We start from the raw sequence: 25,905 nt of genomic DNA on the forward strand, positions 1-25,905 counted from the left end.
TTTTAATATTATATATAATATGTTTTATATTATATATAATTTTATAAATTATAATTATATATGAAATAATGTTATATTATAATTTATAACATAAAATTTTAATCTTAAACATGAATATTTATTTGATCATATGTTTTAAATATAAAATATATATTAATTATATTTTATGGCTTAATAAATTCTCAGCATCTTCATCTTGATAAATATAAAGTAATACTAATATTCATTAGTATATTAATTACTATATTATCACTAACATATAGTAATAGTACTATACCAATAGTATTACTATATACTAATAGTATTAGTGTACTACTAATATTTATATATATACTAATAATATATATAAGTATATATAAGATATTAGAGATTTAATACATGTTAAAAATCAAAAAAAAGGGACTGAATCGGACTGAAACTAGTAAAATCGAAAGTACCGGTTTAGGAGGATAATTGATGCAGTATCGGTTTTTGAAAATATAAAATTAAGATGTGTTTGAATGTAAATATGTTTAACTTTTCAACGAAAAGTTAAAAAAATAATAAGTTTCATCAATAATTAATTTATGATAGTTGAAATCATTCAACTAACCAAAGATAGTTAAGAGTTCAAAAAAGAATTTTATGAGATATTTGAACTACACAAATGGCAACACCAGTGAACTTTAATTTCATGAGTCCTAACTTATAATTTCATGAGATGTTGTTAATATGGCAAAGAACCACCAAGCTCCAACTTTAATTAATGCCCTTTATTTTATCCAAAAGCAGTTGGCACAAACTCCCAATTAAACCAATTTAAAATTTGAGATGTGCTTACTATATTAAAAACACAATTAAGATTAATATACCTTAATAGAATTTCAGTTACCTCTAACAAAACTCCCACGTGTGCCATATATGTAAAAATTGCTCTTTTAATTCCACCTCCCAAATATTTTTTGTATCCAAAGATGGAAATTAAAATGCAATGTCAAAGAATGGGTTTTCACGCTCTTGCTTATGCGAGTGGGGATTGAACATCCCAAAATGTTAATCACGGTTGGATTAACGTTAAAAAATGGATAGCCTTCGTAGGGCACCACCAAATCTTTACACGCTTTTGACGTTCGAACCCTGAAACTCTGGGATCACCGTACTGTCGGTTTACGCTGTCTGCCTTCTTGTTCCTTTGTGCGCCCTAACACATAATTACCGTGAATCTCTACACGTGTCGAGTCATAGTCTAATCACAGCTGCATTAAGGCAGATTTCAAAGAACGATAATTTTATTTATAAGTATTTATATGATATAATTTAATTTAAATCATTATTTTTTAAAATTTAATTTTTATAAATTAAATCTTATCTAAATTCTTATTTACAAATAAAAGTAACTCTTAAAAAATGCGGGACATCATCAATCTCAGAGCAGAAGATAAGAGCTTAAGAGGTATAATAATGTAGGAAATAAATAAAGAAAAGATAAGAGGTTTAATATTGATAATTACGTATCCCTTTCCTTTCCCATCTATTTTAGCTCTTTTTTCTTTCTTTTTTTCACGTTAATCTCTCACTCCACTTGCATGGATCTAATCATCCTAATCTAAGGTGAGTCTCATCGTAAAGTGACCTGGAAAAATTAAAATTAGTGAAGAAATATCATTTCTCGTACATTAACTAATTTGTAGAATTCAACATTTCAAAGTGTATATCTTTATACAAACTAGAAGTGTAACCAGTCTAGTTCGATCCAATTTTAGATAAATTTTGAAAATTTAAAAACGGTTCAAACTGATTCATTACTAAGACTTTCAATTTTTCATATTTCGGTTTCATCTAGTCTAGTTTTTTCGATTTACTATTTACACATGTGGCACTATATAAGTTTAGTATTATTTAACATTCATTTTTATTTTTTTAAGCAAGTTATTCATTGATAAAAACTAAATGATGCATGATACAAGATTCAGTAGAGTGAGAGTCTCCAACAAACATCCCAAAATAAACAAAATGCAACACCAAGGAAAATAAAAAAGAGTATCTGGAGCCAAAATTGGCTCTCACCCATTTCTCACTAAGGAGAATGCCGCTTAAAGCGGTTTTGAATAGTTTGATAAACAGACTATTAAACTGCGACTAAAAAATCACAACATGAAGGTGTGTGTTGCTGCTTATTTGTCTGGATGGATTGTAGAAAACTTCTATGCCCACTTCATCTTGATCATCGGTTATGGAAAGCGGGAACATAACAACATAACAACCGAAAAGGCGTGCCAATATACCAAAAAATGACCATCACTGACTGCGACGATGTGTGTAGATCACGCGCCACACAAGGAAGGGAGCCAGTGGTCGGGCCTGGGTAAATTGAGGCTGCTAGTCTAAGTGAAGTCGCGCATGACGCCGGCTAAGGCTTGTTGGCGCGGAGGCGCGTGGAATTCAGGCACGGTAAAAGGCCGCATGTGAGATTCACGTGTCACTTTTTTGGAAAAAATTCTTCCACCATCCAACAGATCAAGTGGCTGTAAAAATTGCTAGAGTGACGCGTTGCAGTTGGAGGTGTCCAGTAGGCAAGAGATTGACACTTCTTTGTGCTATGAACGGAAAAACTCGAAAAAATGGGAAAAAAAACTATTTACTACACCGGCCAGTGTCGGACAAGAGGAGGGAGGGTGGAGCTGAAGCTCCAACCCCCCTCAGGGCGGAGACAGGGTAGCACTCTTGATGCCAAGGGTAGTTTGGGTGGAACTACGGAGAGAGAGCACGTTCTTTTGCTGACTGATCTTCTTTTTCCTCTTTGTAAAGACTACTCCGGAGATTAACTGAAAGCTTAATTAATTTAATTTAACATTCAATTTAGTTGTTAGAATTTAATATTTATTATGAACAGTTACTAATTCAGTAATGTCTAATTATACTAGTATAGTATAAATAGTGTTTAACTTATTAGTAAGATTAACTTATTAGTTATAAAACTAATAAATAATACTAGTAAAACTTCATGTTATATTAATTAACAATTTAGCATATAATATATATAACAAAGTATAATAATTATATAGAATATAAATATATATAATATAAAAAATTAAAAAAATATCTATATATACTAGTTCGAGCTTATTCAAACCTATTTTCAAAATATAAAAATGGATACCAAACTGATTTAGAACCGGTTTCGGTCCTTAAAAACCAATTCATTTTTTAAATATAAAAATTGATACTGAATAGATCTAAGACCGGATTCGACTCGTTATTCGTTTTGATTCTTAAAAACGAATCGAACCGTTTGTCGGTTCAATCGATTTTCCTATTTCTTTATTTTTATAAATTTGTTTTTTTTTTTAAATTTACACCTTAACATAGCGCCATGGAATTTAAATCATTGCTCGTGCCATTATTACTTTTATTTTATTTTTTGTTTTGTTTTCATGGTCCCAATGTCACTAGTTATAATAATCATTTACAAATATGATAAGCCCAAAAGTTATTTATACAACTTAATAATAAAAAATCGATTTTTAAGAATTTTATTGAATTTTAATTTAATTTTTTGATATATTTTTTTTAAATATTATTTAATTGTAAAGTGGTAAAATGGTTCTCAAACTAATCTTAAAACAACAAAACTTTGACTCTCAAAATTTTTGCACGTATCCCATAAAACAACATATATAAATGTGAGATTTGAATCATAAATACAACTACAGAACCATAACGCCAACATTAATATTTCCCAGTTCCTAAATATTTCAAAATTTAGCATTTGTTATATTATTATTTATAATTGAAGAACTATCACATGATATTGGAACAAGTTCATATTAAAATCTTTTCATAAATATAAATATTAAGTGAGGATACTTTTCACTTACGAATAAGTTCAGCTCTTACATGATAACACAGTATTGCAAATTAATTTTTTTAGAAAAACCTTTTAAACAATTATGAAGAAAAAATTAAAAAATATATAAATTTATTTATGGTCACTTCCTTAACTATTTTTTTTTAAAAAATACACGAGTGGGTACATTTGTGAGTCACACTATCATTTTCCACCTACACTTACAAATTTGAAGAAATTTGGATTCTATTTCTTTATTATTTTAGAGCACTCATAATGGATTTTTCATTCTACTTTTAAAATATATCATCAAAATCTTGTTGAACTCAAGATTTCAAGTTTCATGTGATTATAAATCTACACATGGATTTTGATGATAACAAATGAATTCAAAGAATAAAGAAGTCTCAAGCTCAAGTTGTCTACACAATGGAGTCAAGCACATCAAGGAAACAAGCATGAGCAAGAAGGGAACAAGTTCACATTAAAATTATAGAGTAATGTTGTAAATCTCTTCAAAATTCGAAATTAGGATTAATGCTCAAAATTAATATTTTATCATAAAGCATTAAAATACATTTTCCACATGCGTATGAATATTTTTGAAAATTAAATTTGAAAATTTTGAAAGATGATTGATTGTCATCTTTTGCATGTGCATGCCTTGATTAAAGGGTTGAACTTTGAAAATATTAAAGATGATTGATTGTCATCTTTCACATGTGCATGTTTTATTTGAATATTTTCAAAAGTGATTGATGCTTTTTTAGACTTATACAAAAAGTAAAAGATTAGGTTTGAATTTTTTGAAAATGAAAGTGTGCTCATTTTGTCATATGCCAAAAGTAAAAGATTAGGTTTGATTTTTTTTGAAAAAGTGAATGATGTTGTCTTTGACAATTGAGAAAGAAGAACCTTTTATTTGAATTCTTTGAAAAAGTGAATGATGTTGTCTTTGACAATTGAAAAAGAAGAACCTTTTATTTGAATTTTTTGAAAAAGTGAATGATGTTGTCTTTGACATGTGAATCTTTTTAAATTTGAATATGAAGTCTCATATGCCTATAAATAGATCATTTGAGAGCTTCACATTCACAACACCAAGAGCATACAACATTCATTCAAAGCTTTCATTCTCTCTTCTCTAAACATTGAGCCTTAATCCTTGTTCATTTTGAGAGATATAGCTTGCGCTGTATTGTTTTTATTTCACTCGTTGAGGAGTGTTTTCTGATAACCTACCCACTATCAGCTTTTGTATCAGAAAAAGGGTGTGTATAACCCTTGTGTGTGTAGAAAGTATTCTACACAAGGAATAGTTGAATCACCACGTGTAAGGTGATTGCAAGTGTAGAGGGTGTTCTACACGGATCCTTTGTAGCGGTGTTGTTTAAAGGTGTAATAGGTTTCTATCTCCACCTGAAGGAGGTTGAATAGTGAATTTGGGAATCCTCAAGGGGTAGCTTGAGGCGAGGACGTAGGCAGTGGGGCCGAACCTCGTTAACATACTGAGTTTGCTTCTCTCTTACCCTTACTCCTTATATTTATTGTTATTTCATATTTTGTTTATATTTTATATTATATATTTGATTTATAATTGTTAATTTTTTTAATACAATTCAATTCACCCCCCCTCTTGTGTTAGTCATCTGGGCAACAAATCTGTTACCCAGATGACTAATACAAGAAGGAGATGAATTGAGTTGTATTAAAAAAAATAACAATTATAAAACAAATATACAATATAAAATATAAACAAAATAAGAAATAATAATAAATATAAAGAGTAAGGATAAGAGAGAAACAAAATCAGTATGTTAACGAGATTCGGCCCCACTGCCTACATCCTCGTCTCAAGCTACCTCTTGAGGATCCCCAAATTCACTATTCAACCTCCTTTAAGTAGAGATAGAAACCTATTACACATTTGAACAACACCGCTACGAAGGATCCGTGTAGAACACCTTCTACACTTACAATCACCTTACACGTGATGATTCAACTATCCTTGCGTAGAACACTTTCTACACAGAAAAGGGTTATACACACCCTTTTACTAATACAAGAGCTGATAGTGGGTACGTTATCAGAAAACATTTTTCAATGAGTGAAATAAGAACAATACAGGACAAACTATATCTCTCAAAATAAATAAGGATTAAGGTTCAATGCTTAGAGAAGGGAGAATGAAAGTTTTGAATGAATGTTGTATGCTCTGGATGTCTCTGGATGTTGTAAAAGTGAAACTCTCAAATGATCTATTTATAGGCATATGAGACTTCATATTCAAATTTAAAAATATTCACATGTCAAAGACAACATCATTCATTTTTTCAAAAAATTCAAATAAAAGGTTCTTCTTTTTTAATTGTCAAAGACAATATCATTCATTTTTCAAAAATTTCAAATCTAATTTTTTACTTTTAGCATATGACAAAAGGAGAACTCTTTACTTTTCAAAAAATTCAAACCTAATTTTTTTACTTTTTGCATATGAGAAAAGGAAAATATCAATCACTTTTGAAAATATTCAAATAAAACATGCACATGTGAAAGATGATAATCAATCATATTTAATATTTTCAAAATTCAAACTTTTAATCACGTAATGCACATGTGAAAGATGACAATCAATCATCTTTCAAAATTTTCAAATTTAATTTTCAAAATATTCATGCACATGTGGAAAATGTATTTTAATGTTTTATGATAAAATATTAATTTTGAGTTTTAATCCTAATTTCGAATTTAAGAGATTTACAACATTACTCTATGATTTTAATGTGAACTTGTTCCCTTCTTGTTCATACTTGTTTCCTTAATGTGTTTGACTTCATTGTGTAGACAACTTGAGTTTGAGACTCCTTTATTATTTGAATTCATTTGTTATGATCAAAATCCATGTGTAGATATATAATTACACAAAACTTGAAATCTTGGGTTCAACAAAACTCAATTTTTCTATTTTATATATTAATTTTTACAATATATCATATATCAGCTTATCTATTTTTTGTATTATTTAAATATTCTACTTTTTAATATTTCGTGGAAAAAAAGTGAAAGAGAGATAAATTATTGTGGAATAAAAAGTACAAGAAGAGACAAAATAAATAACAAGTTTCTTTGTATAAATATGTTTTTTTTTTTTTTTTTTGGCTTAGAACTAATTTTATTTGGGCAATGATTCGTTGTGAGCACCAAAAGTGGTGGCTCATAATATTGAGAAGATTGTCGAAGACACAAGGGAGACAGTGCATCAATGGAGGTGATCAATCAATTTGATTCATTGCCTGAGAGGCTAGCAACAATGCCCACCAACTGGGGAAAGGCGACAATCAAGGCTCAAGAAGGAACCATCCCTCGCTGTCTTTAGCCTTAGGGATCCTCCACCTCCACCACCACCATAATTGAATAGAAAAGATATATATCTTACAAATGGGGTGAGAAAAGCGAAGAAAGTTAAGAGGAAGGCAACCTAAGCAAAAGGAATAACAAGCAAATGATCTAATTGTAAGATTGAGCAGATTTAAAGGCAATGAATAACTCTGACTTGTTCCTTGCAGATAATGATAGACAGCAGAGGAGTGTGGCTTTGGGCCTTTGTGGCACCGGGATACTACAACCATAAAGATCACAGGGCCTTTAAAATGGTGTATTTCGGATGAGATAATCCTACTCCTAGCTGTTGACTGAAATGTAAAGGTAAACAATGAATGCAGCAGAAAGAAGAGTGTATCAGTTTCTTCATTTTTGTATTATTTTAATGGTACCTTTTACTTTTTACAGTTGGTGATCGATGATCATATAATATTGACTATGGGAGACGTTATATAATGTTGCACCTTTTGATTAGATAAAAGCTGAGAAAGGACGCCGTCGGTTTCTGGGCATTTGAGCTGCAATGCGGGATATTGCACAGTAATAAAGGTACCCTGTGACAGTGACGTCCTGCTCTGGACATGGTACAGCATACCATTCCCAGCACGTCACAGAAACAGGAGGTTTTGCTTGCTTTTAAACCTTTGTTTTTTTCCAAATATTCTTGAAATTAATTAACAACTAGTTCATCTATTTCTTAACTATTATTTAGTACTTTAGGGATCGGATTCAGAGAACTAAGAAAACTAATTGCGTGATCAAGACCCATGGATGGAATAGTGATTGAAACAAGTCATAACTTTATGGGGCATGCATCGATCGAATACTTACAGGATGGTTCCATCTTCGTGAGGACTCGACTCTAATGGCGAATTGGGAGCAGAATAATCTCTTTAAGCCTTTAATATCTGCTTAATGTCTGGTACTGGACGACTGTATGTATGAATGTTTGCCTGCTCCAGCCAGAATTATGTTTTGTTTTTGTTTTTTTCCCCTGAACTTATACCGTACTAAGTTAGGGTCACACATGGTGTTTACATATGCTGGAAACCTGATCTCGGGTGCATGCAGCCTTGAATAAAGAATTATTATCATTACATAATTGGATGAAAACTCTGAATACATAACGTGTGATTCAGATGTGGTGTTTCACGCAGATTGGAAAGAAAACATGGTCCATTGGGCTGACACAAAACCCACAATAATAGCCTTGAGGTTTTCTTGATCAAATGGTCCCCGACCAAAAGCCTCGCGCAACAGACCACCAAGTGTAATAATCATCGGCTTCAAATGTCGCCAAAAGTTTATTTCATATATATATATATATATAGATGCTGTAACTTGTGGTCAGAAACACTGAAAATTGACAAAAGAAAAAGAAAAAAACATCGGGTTTTACGCAGCCCCAGAAGTGAGAGATTTTGCATACATAAAACTGAAACCATGACCTGGGCATTGCTGACATACCCACCATTTTGTTACACAGAAACCAAATCAACCTTTTCATTCTTTAGCTTGAATACATGTCATGTTCAGGGGGTGTATGTTCAACGCCAACCCAGAAAGCTGATCCCTCCCCAATCTACCAGATGAGAGGCATCAAACTTTTGGCCTTGTTAGAGAAAGGCAGTAAAAAATAAAATAAAAAAAGTTATAAAAACATATAGCTCATGCAAATTAGTGCTTAGATATCCACACCAACCAAACCTATATGCTGTTTGTGCACTGACCTAGATGACTCTATAACTTCTGCGTGCGCTTTAAAAGACTTTAAACTTTCGAGGCTCTCTCAATTACAGCAGGAGCTAGCTGTGTAAGGTTAGGCACCGCCAAAGTGCAGCGGTACTGAAGGTATTTGAAACAACATTTTTGACGCCAATCAAGCAAGCTGTCATTGTCTGAGACGTTTGAACTACTTCAGCATCTACCTTTGCATTGGATACTATAAAAAATAAAAAATAAAAAGGAACCCATCATCACTGTGTGGCAAAAGCAGCAGTTGACGGCCGCTCAAGATTTGGTATTTTGTGGATCATCAAACAGAAGAACTCGTATTTAGTAAGCTAGTAATGAAATGTCAAAAGACTATGAGAACTAGAGTCATTGTATAGTATATGCATGCATTTCAAATTGGTAGGCCAACTATACATTAATCAAGCTGGAGTAATATTTGGACTGGTTCTCCCCGTGGAAACTAAGGTCCAGTGAATGGCTTTCTTCAAATTAACAAGCAAGCTTTATTAAAAAAAAAAACAAGCAAGCTTTATTCAAGATGATCATCAATGGTATTTCCCCACGTGGCAAAAGTTCATACATCCGAACTCAAAGCAACTATATTGGTGGAATATTTTGTAAGGAATTGGTCCTGATCATAGGCTTCCTTCACACCCTATTTCATAGGCTTTGACTGCTGCAATTTAGAAAAGTTCATTGTGATTGTATATTAATGTTGGAAGCTGTCATACGTGTATGGTACACATTAATTATTCAGACTATAAAATAATATAAAGAGGTCCATAATTGTATGTTGCACTTGTTAAGGTAATGGTTGGCTAACTTGGCTGTGTGTGCAGACTCTCTGTATGCAAAGGTGGGAGAGATTATATATGCTTTATATAATCAGTGTATGTGACCGACAAATCATCTTTCGAATCACATTCCACAGTGGAAAAGGGTCTTATCTATTGTTCTACTACAGAAGATAAGACAACCTTGTCACTGAATTCAACTTGCTTTTTTAATTAAAATGATGGGTGGCATCATAACGGGACGAAGAACCAACAGAAAGAAACACAGCTGCTTGACCCTTGAATCGGCCTTTGTTGATTAGAAAAGCCGATTTGATTGAAAAAATAATGTTGCCAAGCGGTGCTTATGCATTGTACTACAAGCCAAGCTGCAGTAAAACAGCTTGTAATTCACTGATCGACATCCGATAAAAGCACCGGTATCTGTTTAAATTTCATATCTCATTAACGACACCATAAAAGATAATCTATATATTTACTGGGTTTAAAGTTCAAACAACAGAGGGTTTATTTAGTATGAGCTGTCCAAAAAGTGAACCGGCATGCATTATTGTCAAGGAAGCAATGACTCTCAAGAGTCTATAAAACCTGTCCTGCCTAATTCCCGACCGAGGAATGATGCTGATCTTTGACCGCAAAAGTATAGGCAAGTTTTGATCATCATCATGGCAAAAAATGGGAAGCATGCCATCACTACAGACCCTCTTTCCCAGTGATAACAAACAGGATATATACTCATTTGCAAAGCTCAATCGGTTAACTAAGATTCCTGCATGTCTCCTGGCAGTAAGCCTTGTTATGAGTTCGAAGGGCATGCTCATGCGCAAGTTTATGAGCTATGAGGACAATCACATGCCCACAAACTTGGTTCTCAAACCTTTTGCGGTTCTATTTCATACAGATTGCCAGGCCCTGTCTTATATATATAATGCATGCGTGCTGGACATTGCAATCATTTAGTTCATAATGCAATAAACAATGCCATGCAAGACTTTAAGAATTAGTGGCATAGAGGAGCATTAAAATATATGTGCTATTGACACCCAAAAGGATGGCTACAGAACCCATATATATATATATAAAAAGGCCAAAGACTGGACGCGTCTGTGTTTCTATATATAAACAAGGCAGGTAGTCATGCTTTCCAACAGATTAATCATGCAATTCTACCAATACAGTTGAAAAACATCTTCATCATTTGGGTGAGATTCCATTTCTCTTAAATAAATAGTACACCAACTTTTGGTTTTCTCCTACTGTTTTATTTGGTAAGGTCATGAACTATTCACTATGCCCAATTTTCACATATACATATATATAAGTAGGAGCTGTATATTAATATGCGTGCAAATAACTTAAATGTAGATCATCAAAGTACACATGTAAGTGGTGGTGGTGCCATACGTCTTACAAAACTCTAGCTTTAATATTTCTTGGAAACATTAATCAAATATATAGCCCGGAATTATAGATGCAAGTAGAGAGAATAGTATACACGTAATTTTGAATTGTCAATGACACGTATAGATGTACTTTATTCCACCATACGATGTTTGAAACTACACAATGATGGGTCAAGCCGCACATGAAAAGTCGTAGTACATTTTGATGAGTTCTAGAAAATAAAAAAAAAAAGGGTTCATTTGGGAGATGAGGTGGATTTGTATCCACAGATGAATAACAATAAACATATGGTGGTATTTTCACCACCTAGCATCCACCATGATCATCGTATTTACTTGGTCAATCCACGCCTCCTCACCTTCCTTGCCTTGCCGCCAATATATTTGAGAAATATTTTAATAATAAATTTTTATTTTTTTATAAATTGATATGATTTTATATTAAAAATTAGATCTATTTTATTATAAACAGAATTTTATAATAAATGTATCATATCTAATCATGATATTTTATAAATTTATTTTTATAAAATCTTTTGATGACTGTAAAACTTATTATAATAAACTAAACCTGTAAAACTTTATTTAGATAAATATTGGGTTTTTTTTTTTGAAGTCATAAATATTGGTGTTTGTATATATGCTTGACACCTTGCTTTTTCATAATCTAGGGCATTTAAAGTTTTTTTTTTTTTTTAATAACAAAGATATTTATGTTATGTTATGTTATTATGATGATATCACATTTGTTTATAAATTATTGAATTTATTATTTTATAAAATAAGCCTAATTGCAACAAAAAGCAAGTGTGTGAGGGTGTGGCAGTGAAAAGGAAAAAAGCACACTTGGAAACAACACTAATCGAAAAAACCTCGTCTGCTTCCCAGGAGAGGGATTTTCCCCACATAACCCAAAGCCCTGACCCCAAGGCCATCATCTCTCTCTATCTCTCTTCTCTCTCTCATGTCATATCATGCAAGTAGCACCCTAAGCGGCCTTTAACCTCTTCACCCCACGACATTTGTTTTCGCCCCTTCGCCAGCTCATTCATTCGCGAGTTACGGCCCCAAACCCAAACCCATCACCAACCCAACCACCCTCTCTCTCTCTCTCTCTCTAATTCTTTATCTCTCTCTCTCCGCCACTTTCAAGTTTCAACGCTTTCTCCACCAGATCTCTCGCAGTGACCCTTTGGAGATGTGCGCTCTTTGAGCCTCATCTCTCTACCCCTTTCATATATAGTCTTCTGTGTTTCTCTCTTTTATACCCAAATACCCTTGTTTTCTGTTTCTGATTCTTTCAGGCTTCTTTTTGACCTTTTCTGCGATTTCTCTCCGAAATATCTTGTGGGTGCCTTCTCTTTGTTGTTTAAGAACAGAGAGTTCTTTTCGTTTTGGTTTTTTTGCTTGAAGAGAGAAAGAGAAAATGGCTAATGGGGCAGAGAGAGACAGTGAGTTGGTGGTGATATTTAGCGATGAGGAGCTGCGAGAGATGAGTGGGGTGAAGAGAGGCTTGGACTACATAGAGGTCACGTGTGGTTGTACCAGTCATAGATATGGTGATGCTGTTGGGAGGCTTAGGGTTTTCCAAAATGGTGACCTCGAGATCATTTGTGAATGCACCCCTGGTTGTCAGGAAGGTCTCTCTCTTCTCTCTCTCTGCCTTCTTTTGATCTTTTTGGGAAATGGGTTTTGATTTTTATGCATGTTTGGATGTGTATATGCGTGTGCATATATAGGTTGTGGTAAACTGGTCTTTGACGTTGATGTTTGCCACTTCCTGTTATCTAATCTGTTTCGGGATTAGATTTTTGGTGATGGAAAACCTTGCAAGTTATTCGTCGTTTGGCTGTTCCACAGTTTAACTGTATGTTGTTTTGTCTCAGTGAATGAGTTCCCTTTAATGCTAAACACAAAATAATGTAGTTATGTATTTGGATATTTCCAACTTGATATGGTTCGGTTCAGATTGAAACGTGGCTTCTTTATCTATTGCAGTGGTTGTCTTCGGGTACGTATCTTAGAAGAAAACCTGCATTGTCATTATGGTTGTGATTTTATGATTTTAATGCTTTAGGCTAGGTCTTTTAGATGGTTTTGACCCCCCGAGTTCTGTTATTTCTATTTGGCAGAGTATAGTGTAAGGGGATGCTGTAGCAGTGGTTGTATATTTTATGGGTTTTCTCCATGTTTTCTTCTTGGATTTGTTGGTATGTTGCGACTGCTGTCCCTGGTGAAATCTGGCTCTTCATTTTGACGTTGGCATATCTGCCGGTGATGCTATGATGATCCGTTTGTTGTTAGGCCTTGTTCGTTTCTGGGCAATGATCGAACTTTGAGCTTGGATTCTGATGACCAAGCATGGCCATGGTTTTTAAGTTAGAATGTGTTTCGTGCATCTCTTGGTCTGCATGCCTTTTCGTTTCCATGGTGCAGGTGTCTAAGTTGAAGCTTTATATTGTAGTGTTGGTGACTGACGATTTAAGAAGGTCCTGCGTTCCTCCTATAAACAGTTTTTTGTATCCGCCTTGTAATGGCTGAGCCTGCTGGATTTGCACCTAGAAAATTCCTGAGGATTGCTTCAACTACTCTTTTTACAATGCCAAACTTGAATTCAGAAAGATTGCATGCTCTGGACTTGGATTTGTGATGAAATTTGATGAGCACTTGAGATGTGGATGCTCTATTAGTGATAATGGATCTTTGTGGTTCACTGAATAATTTTATTTATATTCCACCTCATGTATTCATGCGAACACTTTCTTTTCTGTTGTGTACAGCACGTGCTATATGGTATTATGTTAGGATCCCTTTTTATCCTCCAATTCTGATATTCTAATTCTACTTATCAAAAAATTTCTGATAATCTAATTCTTTTATTGACTATTTAAATGAGTAGACAAGCTGACTCCAGCTGCATTTGAGAAGCATTCTGGAAGAGAGACTGCTAGGAAATGGAAGAACAATGTTTGGGTCATAGTTAATGGGGAGAAGGTTCCATTGTTTAAGACAGTGCTGCTCAAATACTACAACCAAGCATCCAAAAATGCTAATGGGTCCCACAGATCCCAAAATGGACGACTTTGTCACCGTGATGAGTTTGCTCGCTGTACTAGATGCAACAAGGAGCGCAGGTTCCGTCTGCGGACAAAAGAGGAATGTCGCATTCATCATGATGCTTTGGCAGATGTAAATTGGAAATGTTCTGATCTTCCATATGATAAGTATGCTTGCCCCCTACATTGAATGAATGCATCTTTTTCTATTCATGAATGAATAGTGCTGAATCCCTTATTTTATATACCAGGCTATTAGCCATTCAGTGGCGTGTTGCCGTTTTTATGTCCCTTTACCCCTAGGTAATAGGTTTTATACTTATCTTAAATCTGTCAAATCTTTTTCTAAAGTCTAGCTGTTTGCTCAATCACTGTACTGGCCCGTTTGCTGTCTAATATTGTAGAGTGGTCTTTTCCACCTAGGATATCGTTGTGCTTTGTTACCACAAATGGAATCTTATATAGCTTGTAAGTAACCTTCAAGGTAGTTTAAGATGCAAGTTTGCTTAACGGACTTGGGGCAACCCAGTCGTGCTAGTTCTGGAGTCGGGCCATATTGTTTATATTCATAGTAAAATCAGAATGAAGTGTGAAGGGTAATTTGAAGTTAATTTGGTTCCTATCATAGTATTTGTAGAAACTTTTGCAAGCTTCCACAGTTTAAACTTGGTAGAAACTTTTGAGAAAAAAGAAGAAATGGGTAGGTATTTGAACCTTTGAGAAGGATGCTTCTGCATCTATCTTGAATTCAAGACAGACCATTTGCCATCTTTTTGACTATTTATTTTTATAATCGTCTAATGCGTCATCAAATGATTGGCAGATGAGTGAAAATTAACAAAAAGTTTTCCTATCATTTGATGCCTCATTAGAGGATGACGAATATCATTTCTCATAATTTAAGGGGTCTATGTCTTGGTGGTCTCAACCTCTTACCCTAAACTTGGGATTGAAAAACACTGCCCCCACCTCTTAGTCACATCAAACCACTATGCTTTATCATAGTACATGGCTATGTAAAGGTTGAAGACTAGCAAAGATGGAGTGATGCTCAAAAGCAATTTTACTTATCAAAATATTGTAAAGGTTGAAGGCCATCATAATTAACTTTGCTTGTAGCTTCTCCATGCCCCTTTAATTCAGGAACTTTGCTTGGTTTTTTTATTTACAGTTTAATACTCAATTATTAGCTGATTTCTCATTGTCTTTCCATTGAAATTTTCTAAAACTGAAATGAATTTTTATTTTTTTTTATTTTTTGTAAGCTAAAACTGAAATGATTTATTTTCAAACATGTGTCCTCATGTTAGAACCACTATTGAAGAGGGTATGTTTTAATGCTGGTATGGTGTTTGGTTAGCTTTGACAAGTGAGATAAGATAACAAGGGATAGAACTTAATAAGGTATTATTTGGTAGGGGTGAAAAAACCAGACGTGTAAATTTTATGAGCGGACCTTTATTGCATGAAGAATTATAGAAGTTATAGAAGATGATAGAGAGATATTGAGGGAATCGACTGATTTATTATATGCACACTGGTATTTTTTGTAGGTATATATACTCTTGTGAAACATATTTTATTTATATATCCATGTATGACACCGTCTTGTATTCAGAATTACATGTGACGATGATGAAGAACGAGCAAGTCGCAGGGTTTATCGGGGCTGCACTCGGTCTCCAACATGCAAGGGCTGCACTTCTTGTGTGTGTTTTGGATGTGAAATCTGTCGTTTTTCTGATTGCAGCTGCCAGACTTGCATCGACTTTACCCGGAATGCGAAGACTTGAGTCTCCAAAGCAACAGCCCGTTCAGCTTGACATTCCTCCATAAGGTGGGTGTTTTTACCCATTCAAGCCCCGCCCCGCATATGAAAAGCCCGGTGCCATTTGTCTTCCTTACAGCGGACACGAGTTTCCAGTTCCTGGCCTATCAGTGTTCGCACTTCCCATTTACTGATTGAAAACTTTCAGATCCAGTAATTTATTCTGATTTATAACTGGCATGCGTTTCTATTTTTTTCTATCATTTAATATATTTATCATTTTTATGAAGCTTGGCCTTTATTAATTGTAGCTGATCCAAGTTCTTTTTTGTTTTTAAGTTGAGCCGGCTAGCCTCTGTCAAATATGCTGCATTGTTGTGCAAAATGATTATGTCCAACGAGTAATGATTAGTTACTATCACAGTACGACGTACGGTACTTCTATAGACACAAGGTTTTCAATTGGTCGGAATTATATACAACAAAAACAACAAAAGAGAATACCGGTTTAAAAATATAATTTAATTTTGCTTTAATTCAGCACATGACACTTGAGGAAACCGTGCATCCTGCAATCCATTAAAATGAATAAACCTTAAATCTTTTTTTTTTTTTAATTTTTATGAATGAATAAACCTTAACTTTGGTTTTGCTGAAAACTGTTAAAAATAACAGGCAATTATGGCTCATCTTCTTCAATTTGCCAACTCTAAGGTTCTTTTAACCATTCTATTAGTACTGACACTGTAGTTGAGAACCAGAAATTTGGTCAGACATCATCTACCACTCATTTTACGACCCTTAACATCTGTGTGAGTGAGAGAGAGAGAGAGAGAGAGAGAGAGAGAGAGAGAGAGTTGTGGCGAAAACATTAGTAAGGAAAACGAAGACGAGATATCTACTAAAGCTGTAGGTTGCCGCCTTTGTTACAAAATCAACAGCAAACGCAACCGCCTGCACATGGGAAATATTTTTCAACATATTATCGGAAACTTATGTAACACACAAACCATGGAATTCCAAAACTGCATAGGCCATAGCCTATCATAAGTTAATGTGTTATGGTGAAGCGGAACACAAAGAAACATCATTTTGACTGCCGCCCAGCTCTCCCACCTGCAAAACGACCACCCCCACGACGATATGGTTTCCTTCCACGACTTGAAGACGCACCCAGATTAGTTTGCTGGGGATTTTCAACATTGCCTGGAGTGAAAAAGGATTGTTGCATAGCACAGCTTTGTTCCACTTCCAGCCCATTAGACATGACTCCTCGTTCTCCACTATTCATTGATGGTTGCGTATGGCGGCCCTGTAAACCCATCCCAAATGTCACTTGATTTAAGGCATTCTGATCCGCAAGACCACGTCCAAATGTGGGTCCAAGAAATATATTTGACTGTTCAGCTGGTAACATTGCAGTAGGAAGTGACCTCTGACTAGGATCAAACTGCTGCTGAAACAGCATTCTGTTTGGCATAGGCATCAGATGCTGGTGAGGATTCTGTGGGAGCCAGGTCATACCATTAGTTGGGAATCCATTAGGAAAGACTGCACCCTGTGGTGGCTGAAACGGCATTCCATAATTCCCATTTGTCCAAACTCCATTTAGTGGTGTGTTAAAACCAACTGTCTGTGCTGTTGGGGGAAATGGTGAAACTAGGCCAGGTCCACTAACATAACCTTGTCCTACAGAAAATGCAGCAGCAGCAGCAGCAGTAGGTGAGAAATTATGCTGGTTTTGAGTGGATGCTAGCTGATTGACACGTGTTTCTGGTTGACGTGATGATGGTTGAGCATTTTTCCATTGCCCATCCCTATTTTTGACCTTTCTATTGTTTTTCTTGTTTCTAACATTCGGTTCATTTATGCCCCTCTTCGTCATTTTTTGTATTCTCTTGTACTCGGCCTCTTTCTCATCGTCAGAAAACTCTGCCTCATCCGACACCTCTTCATCATTTGCACCAGATGCATCATAACCTTTCTTGTAAAGATCCTTGTCATTGAGCACATGATTGGCAAACTCTGGTACAAAAGAGATCGAAGAGCCTGCATGGATCGCAGATGGGACTTCGTTATCTGAATTGTATCTTACCTTATAGTATGGGTTTTTGACAGGTCCAAATATTTCATCCACCAGTCCCAGTGGGGTTCTGCTTTCAGTTATCCAGAGGATAGAACCCTCACTAAGAGGATTGTGCTTCTCGACCCCTTCTACAATGACTTGAGCACCAATAATCTGTAAAGTATCAAGTAACATCATCAACCTGATCTATCCAATAGTACGCCAGAATCAATATGAAGCTGATCAAGGGGTCATCCAACTTCTCAAGAAATGACATTTAAGTTACCAACATTGTTTGTGCCAGACTCCATTTTTGTTGTCATAATTTAGGTCAAATGTATATGCCAACGGGCTCTATAGCTCACACCCCCTACCCATGTAAGAATAGGTTAGAGGATATGGTTGTGGGATAAAGACCTTGGAGGAGCAGCAATGAAAGCAATATAAATATAGAAATTGCGGTTGATAAGGTGGGGATCATCAAAACACCAAACATCCAAAGTAAAGACAGTTTTTGGTTCTGGCTATCAAGTTACAGAAGTGAGATCCCCTAGGCTTTTGCTTTCATGCCTCTCTAAAATTGCAGTCATGGTAAAATCTTGGTTTATTTAATCATCAATCATCAGGGACTCCCAAGCACACGAATTCTCTATAATGTATGTAACTTAGAAATTCAAGATAGGAAAGAACAAAATTATATGAATAAAGTTTCTGTGGGCTTACTGATAAGACAACTCCCATAGGTAGCATTTGATGATGTGGTTGCAGGGTCACATCCACCGGAGGAACAGGAGGGAGGACCTGCAAAATTCAATAATTTATTGCAGGCTGATGTGGTACTAAGTGGTCCTTATTAGAAACCTTGTTTTGAAAAATAAAGGAAACAAAAGTATGGGCATGTTCGTTGCAGCTTTCCAGTGTTAAAAAAGATTTCAGAAAACAAATAAGATGCCAAAAAACTCACTTTGTTCACTTCAACATATCATATTTATCTATATGATTCCAGACTGCCACTTAGGGGTCAAGAACAGTCGGTCCGGACTGGAGAAACCCGACTAGACCAACCATTTCGGTCCAGACCGGACCGGACCGACCATGGGACCGGTCGGTCTCAGTCCCCGGGTGGGGTTTTCACAGACCGGACTGACCAAATAGGAAAAAGTATTTTTTTTAATTTTTAAATATATTATTTTATATAATAATTGTATAATTAATCATGTAATTTTCATCTAAACTATTAGTACATTAACAATATAAAATTTTAATATGTAATTACAAATTAATATTCTATTAATTAACTAATGTATATTATCAATTCACCATTAACTAATTAGTAATTACTAACATCTACATCTATGATCTAATTAAAGTTATTAGATTAGATAGATTTTTTATACCTAAATCGTAACTTGTAAGTAAATATAAAACAATTATTATTAATGTAAATTTTAATTAACAAATATATGATATCAATTAACTAACCTATCACGAACTCACCATTTAATAATTTAATATATTATTTTTATATAATAATTATATAAGTTAATGATGTAATTTTCATTTAATTTATTATCATTGACCATATAAAATATTATTTTAATGAGCTAGTTACATAATCTACATTAATAATTCACTTAATTTTAATTTAGTAATTTAAATAAATTTTTTTATTAATTTATTTGGGGAAAAAAAGAAGAAAAAATAATAATTAGACCAGACCGGTCTGGGAAAAATGATAGACCAAAAATTTTGAAGAACAAGCTCACAGCAAAGAAATGTTTTAAGGCCCAAAAAGGAAGTATGGAAAATAGAGCAAGAAAAGTTTTTACAAACTAATTCACAATTTACGATTACTTCAATTCTGCTGACAGTTTAGCATGATAATTCCAAAGAATAACTCATCCAAATAAAAATGTTGATTCTACATCAACTCTTGTGCAAGAAAAGTCTTATCTTGAATGCCACGATCAACTTAGGAGCCTACTGTATACCATATCAACAAACAGATATTATCCTGTCATTTAGGAGCGCCACTAGAATAACCCCAATTAAAATCCAAAAAATAAGGAGAATCAATCAGTAGTGTATGCAATTGCTCAAACAGACAGGGTATACAAGTCTAGAAGAGAGGGAGGGAGTTTTTCCTTGTTAAATAAATTTCTGCCTTATTATTTCCAAAAGATAGTACAGTGACAATCCTTTCCATCCCCTATAGAATCAAATGAGCATAACATTAGGCAATATACATTCACTCCTCCTGGGAAGTAGTTGTTTCGTTTGAGATACTAATTAATATAATGAGCTCCTAGGCAATGATTAGTGCACTCTGTGGCCACTCCAAACTAGCCAATCCAAGTATAAACTCATTAATATCAGCCGCAGGATATATTAAATAGCTGCTGCACAATTTTCCTGGAAAAAAAAAAGAAAAAGAAATGCAGATGTCCAGATCCATCCGAAGCTAATAGCAGAGCATAATAGCCTATCATCCAGGCAAATATGCACAATTTCAGTTAACACTAAAAACCAGGAAGTACTCGTGTAGTCCTCAAATTTCAACGAAAGAAAATCACACAATATGGAATGCACATACCCCCCCACCAAAAGAAGAAACAAAGAAATGACATTTGTGTACCTCAAGTTCATGAGTTGATCTAATGGGTCCTATTGTAGCACCGCCTTCATCGTCATCGTCACCCTCGTCAACATCGCTCCAATCAACCATCCCCTCTCCATCAGCTTCATTGTTTTCACCGTCGTCATCAGTCCCACGTTTCATCTCCTGCTCATCATCACCGTCCCTTATCTCTCCTTCTTCAACTTCACCTGCCTCATCGGCACCCCTCGTCAACTCCACCTTCGTTTCCCTTTTCTCCTCCTCCTCCTCCTCCTCCTCCTCATCATCATCATCACCACTACCAGTACTTGAAGCTGCCACTGACGAAAACGAACTTTCACTCTCAGACTCCGAACTTCCACTCTCATCTCCGTCACTTTCTATCTTACTCTTCATATCATTCCCACCGCCCAGATCCGAATTCCCAGGATCACTACCCAAAATAACCTTCTTCCTCATCTCTTCCTCAATGCAATAACTCGAATTCCCTAACTTTTCACACTCCCACTCCTCCACCTTCACCCCACAGCCAGAGCCAGCAACGCTTGCCTCACACCCAGGAGCAATTGGCTCAGAAACATTACGAATTGGCTCAGGCCCTTGTGGAGTCTGGGCTTGGAGAAGCTCAATGGGCTTCTCGGGACTTCCAAACTCAACCTTTCCTATATCATCCATATCTGAGATTGTTGTATCCTCAAACCAGTCTTTTATAGAATCGAAATCTGGGAAAGAATCAAAGAATGAGAACTCGGCGGGTGTGGGGTCAAAAGGGTCAAGTGAGTTGTTTGAATCCTTGAGCTTTGGAGCTTGTTCGAGGTCATCAACAGAGGAGGGTTCAGATATAAATCCCACCATTTCCAAAAGGAAAAAACTTCGAGCTTTCAGAGCAGGGATTAGCCAAGGGCACGGAGAAGTGGAATTCCATTGCAGGGAAAAAGGAGGCCAATATATATGAAGTTAAGGGTGGAGTAGGGTTTTGTTCGGTTGGTTGCATCTTAAACCCTAGTGAGTTGGAGCTAGGGATAATTTTGTGTACATGGGCGAGAACATCGTAGAAGGCGGTTGATTTGGGACGACCCAACGATGTCGTTTTATGTCTTCTTCGATTCATTATTTTTACACGGTTTTCTTTTGTTGATTGGGTTTACATTATTTTAATAAAGAGTAATTTTATATACAATAGAGTCGTGGAATGTATAAGTTCAGTTAATTATTTTGGAAAGGAGTTTGATTTACTATTATAAAAATAATTTTTTTCAAATAAATTTTATATTTATTTAATTTTTTTAAATGTACATCATTTACACATTTCATAATTACAAAAATTATTTCTCTTTAATAAAATTCTTTGTCAGATTTACGATAGATTTTTATAAATGAGTAAACACTGGCTTAGTATGTCACACGACTGAAAATAATAATTAATAACAAACTTAAAATATTTAAAAAACATTATATGAGTTTCTAATAATGAAAAAATAAAATTATTGAAATGGTAAAAAATAAAAAATGACATGTGGCATGTTATGCTTCAAGAATTAAAAAAAAAAAAAAATAGAAAAAAAGAGTAATAAAATAGAAAAAATTGATTACTAACCTCTTATGTTTGTAATTCTTAAAATGAATGCTCTCTACCTCTTAAGTGAGTCATCCCCCTCTTAGTAGTCAACCTCCCTTCACACCAAAAAACTCCTCCATCTCCAAACCAAAAATCTCACAAGCCATAAACAAAACCATCCAATCCCAGACAACAGCCAAATAACTTCTAGCTCATCTGATATTGATAACCTTATCACACAAACAAAAGTTTTGTCATGAAAAGATCTTCAACTAGAATCGGAAGCTCACCCACTGACCCACTTCTCTAACCTCACCCTAGTTGGAAAGTCGATATCTATGAAACCTCTCAACAGGAACACCAACCATTAGAGCAGCGTGGTGCTTCATGATTGGCCTCATGATTGAGGATATAGACACTAATATGTTTCTCTTCACATTTCTAAGGCCGCAAGATAAAGACAGGATCCTAGCCAACCACCCATGAAACTTCAAAGGGTTTCACATGGTCCTAAGACATTGGCCCCTTGAGCTAAGCATCAACGAAATTGCACTAAACTACTCTGCCTTTTGGATTCAAATCCATGGGCTACCAATGGACATGCTTACAAACAAGAATGCAGAGAGAATAGGCCAAGTACATGGAAATCTCATTGAGGTTGATAGAGCTTCCATCTTTGGGGTAGCACTGCGAAGATACCTGAGACTTAAAGCTGAATTGAACATTGAGCAACCTCTACCATAAAGCTTTGATCTAGCTAGACCAAATGAAGAAGTGAGAAAGATCCTGATAAAGTATGAACACCTATTTGATTTTTGGTATGGGTGTGGAAAATTAGGGTACATAGTCCAATCCTATCCAACCTAAATGATCACTCCAGACTCATCAAAATACGGACCATGGATGAGGGTTGACAATAACTCTTCCAAGCATGGTGATCTCGAGCCAATCCCATATCCCCCACAACCTAATACATGGCAAAACAAATTTTTTGCTTAAAAAAGAGAAATATTTTAACAACATAAATCTGAGATAGTCTTGTCATCTAAACACAACCTAATAAATGGAAAATACAAATTTTTTGCCTAAAAAAGAGAAATATTTTAACAACATAAAGATCTCATTAGACTAAATCTACAAACTCATATGGATTGATTATGGTAATGTATCATATGAAACTAAGTCATTTTATGGGTTTATTTTTGTGGAATCTTGTTAAGGACATGTTTCACAACTTCTCACATGTGATCACCTGCAACCAAAGAGGTGTGTGGCATGGGGGTTCAGGAGAATGCCTTTGATGCCTAAGTTCGTAATAATAACAAAGAATTCTCATCCAAGCATCTGAACTCTTGTAAGGAAAGGCATTCGCGAGCCATGAGGTCAGGATATTCATCACCTATGGGCCCCAAAAAATGTAGTCAGCCATCAGAATCCGCAAGGCGATAGGCACAAGTTGGGTTGGAGCAAGCCCCAGAACGTCTAACATGTCACGAATAGGTCGTACAAAGGGCAAACAGAGCCCTATCACAAAAATCGTTGTATATAAAGCAACAGAAACGGCCATACCTCATGCGTTGATGGCTCCGCGATGCTGGTCAGGCAGGCATTGAGTCACTAAATCTGGGATGTTGAAGCTATCCCTCGCGATGTCTAATTCACGATAGGAAACAATGGAGGACCATTGATGGCCCTCAAAATTGAATGAGGACCAAATGCCCTTCCATAGTGGAATTAGTGGTTGCCCCCTTAGAACAAGTAAGAGAATCGTAGGGTCGCGAAGAACCAACACCACGAGATGAAGACATGTGTTTGCCTTTAGAGAAGGCCATGGATTCACAAGGAAAAGAGAGAGAAATAACAAGGTAGCAAAGTGCTCAAAACAAGCGCGAAAGAAGCCAAAAGGAGGGAAGTGAAAAAAAAAAGAGTGCTTGATGATAATAAATACCCATAAAGGTTAAGGGAAGTATGCAAAAGAGGGCGAAGATGAAGCAACGTTCTGATAAAGGGGCACGAAATGATGGAAAGCCTAGACCATCAAGTGATACTAGAAGGATTAGTCCTATCACGCTGCGCGTGATGAGACTTTGCGGGGTAACTAGAAGGGGCTTAATATCCCCAAGACCCATTGGGCCATACCACAGGTCTGAATTACGGTTCAGCCCAATAACCCAATCAACAGAGAGCCCAGTTCGCATCAAATATTGAAAGAATAATAACCTGGGAGCTTCTGGTGAGAGGAGCCATCGGTTTATTTTGGATAGGCTAAACCCCCAACATCCCGAGGTTTGAATTTCAAATAACAGTTGAAATAGTTATTGATTATCAAGAGAAACATCGTGGGCTCTATTTATACCATCCATGTATGACAATGGAACCCATCTGATTCTTTGGTTAGAGAGAGATTCTTTGTTATCATTACTGACTTAGGTATTAGAGGTGTTCTCTCGAATTCCCAAGCTACACACCTCTTTGGTTGCAGGTGATCACGTGTGAAAAGTTGTGAAACACATCCTTAACAGATCTTTTTGTGGATATACCACTTTCCTTTAACAAAAATATAGAAATAAGAAAAAAAGATTTGTATTTAATAATTAAAAAAGGTTTTTTTTTAAGGAAAATGGGCAAGAGGGACTCCTAGTCTCTTCCCTTGTTTTCTTATTCATAGAAGAATATTAACAAAGAAAAGAAAAAGGAAAAGATGGAGTACTCCTTGTCAGGCAATAATGGGATATCAAATCTAGCATGATGGTTGAGACTTGAAAGTGGCCAAGAAAAAGGGTACCAGAGCATTCTTTTTAGTACATACACATGCATATGCATATGTAAAGATGTATTTGTATAATATGACCCTAAATTTCACTATATTAGATTATGTATCTGTATATTTTTGTATAGTTAGGAACAATACTTATACAAATTTGGAGATCCAATATTTACTCATTAAATTTTATTTTACTAATTATTTCTCTCTCTCTCTCAACTCTTTCCTCTTCTCCCTTCCTCAACAACACAACAAACATTTATTTTATTATTATAATATATTATAGTTTTTATCATTTTATTATATTTTTAACATAATATATAAAAAATTATATTTATTATTATTATATTTGTATTATTAATGCCAAATGTATGCAGTGGATGCTAATTGTAAAATATATATATAAATAATAAATTTAAGAAAAAAATTAATAATATTTCATTTTATTATTATTTTAACTCAAATATGCATAATCTAATATTAAAGTTTTCTTAAATGACAAAGTTGATCTCTAAAAGAGATATTTTTATATATGTATATGCATAAACCAGTATGAATGCTTTAAGGGGCCTTTTCAATGGCCACCCAGCCAAGATTTGGGCCACCAAGGGATGACCAAATCCATTAACCCTATGGTGGACTGGTAGGGAGAGGTAGTCTCTCTATTTTTCTTTCTTTTTATATTTTATTTAATTTTTTGAAATAAAAATATTTTTTTAGGTGTCAGTATATTAATAGTAGAAAAGAAAAATTATATTCATCATCTTCATATTACTCACCACACATAATTTTTAAAATCTTTTTCTTACCAAATGTGTGGTATATGGATGATGAGTAGAAGAATTCAATCAGTTTAGGAAGAATAAAATAAAAATAAAATTGAAAAAAAAAATAAAAATAAGTATGATGTGTTATGTGTAGGGATGATTAAGAGTAAAA

The 25,905-nt window shown here is 34.9% G+C and overlaps 2 protein-coding genes across 2 annotated transcripts; one reads left to right on the top strand and one right to left on the bottom strand.

The window, feature by feature from the left end:
• The first annotated feature begins 12,036 nt into the window (after window positions 1-12,036).
• Window positions 12,037-16,251, top strand: LOC122303930 (protein ULTRAPETALA 1-like). The gene is made up of 3 exons (XM_043115921.1): window positions 12,037-12,778; window positions 14,038-14,362; window positions 15,813-16,251. The coding sequence occupies exons 1-3, from the start codon at window positions 12,565-12,567 to the stop codon at window positions 15,985-15,987; spliced, it is 714 nt and encodes a 237-aa protein (XP_042971855.1). The 5' UTR covers window positions 12,037-12,564; the 3' UTR covers window positions 15,988-16,251.
• Window positions 16,252-16,833: 582 nt separating this feature from the next.
• LOC122303929 (H/ACA ribonucleoprotein complex non-core subunit NAF1) lies at window positions 16,834-21,691 on the bottom strand. Its single transcript, XM_043115920.1, has 3 exons — window positions 20,663-21,691; window positions 18,751-18,828; window positions 16,834-18,201 (listed from the first exon to the last, which is right to left on the bottom strand). The coding sequence occupies exons 1-3, from the start codon at window positions 21,497-21,499 to the stop codon at window positions 17,050-17,052; spliced, it is 2,067 nt and encodes a 688-aa protein (XP_042971854.1). The 5' UTR covers window positions 21,500-21,691; the 3' UTR covers window positions 16,834-17,049.
• Between the last annotated feature and the right edge of the window lie 4,214 nt (window positions 21,692-25,905).

The sequence above is a fragment of the Carya illinoinensis genome, chromosome 3 (genome assembly GCF_018687715.1).
Source record: "Carya illinoinensis cultivar Pawnee chromosome 3, C.illinoinensisPawnee_v1, whole genome shotgun sequence".
NCBI lineage: Eukaryota > Viridiplantae > Streptophyta > Magnoliopsida > Fagales > Juglandaceae > Carya > Carya illinoinensis.

Coding starts and splice junctions, on each gene's coding strand:
- LOC122303930 (XM_043115921.1), top strand. CDS start 12,565: ATGGCTAATGGGGCAGAGAGAGACAGTGAGTTGGTGGTGATATTTAGC. Junction 12,779..14,037: donor CACCCCTGGTTGTCAGGAAG/GTCTCTCTCTTC, acceptor TTAAATGAGTAG/ACAAGCTGACTCCAGCTGCA. Junction 14,363..15,812: donor TCTGATCTTCCATATGATAA/GTATGCTTGCCC, acceptor TCTTGTATTCAG/AATTACATGTGACGATGATG.
- LOC122303929 (XM_043115920.1), bottom strand. CDS start 21,499: ATGGTGGGATTTATATCTGAACCCTCCTCTGTTGATGACCTCGAACAA. Junction 18,829..20,662: donor GATCAACTCATGAACTTGAG/GTACACAAATGT, acceptor TGAATTTTGCAG/GTCCTCCCTCCTGTTCCTCC. Junction 18,202..18,750: donor CTATGGGAGTTGTCTTATCA/GTAAGCCCACAG, acceptor GATACTTTACAG/ATTATTGGTGCTCAAGTCAT.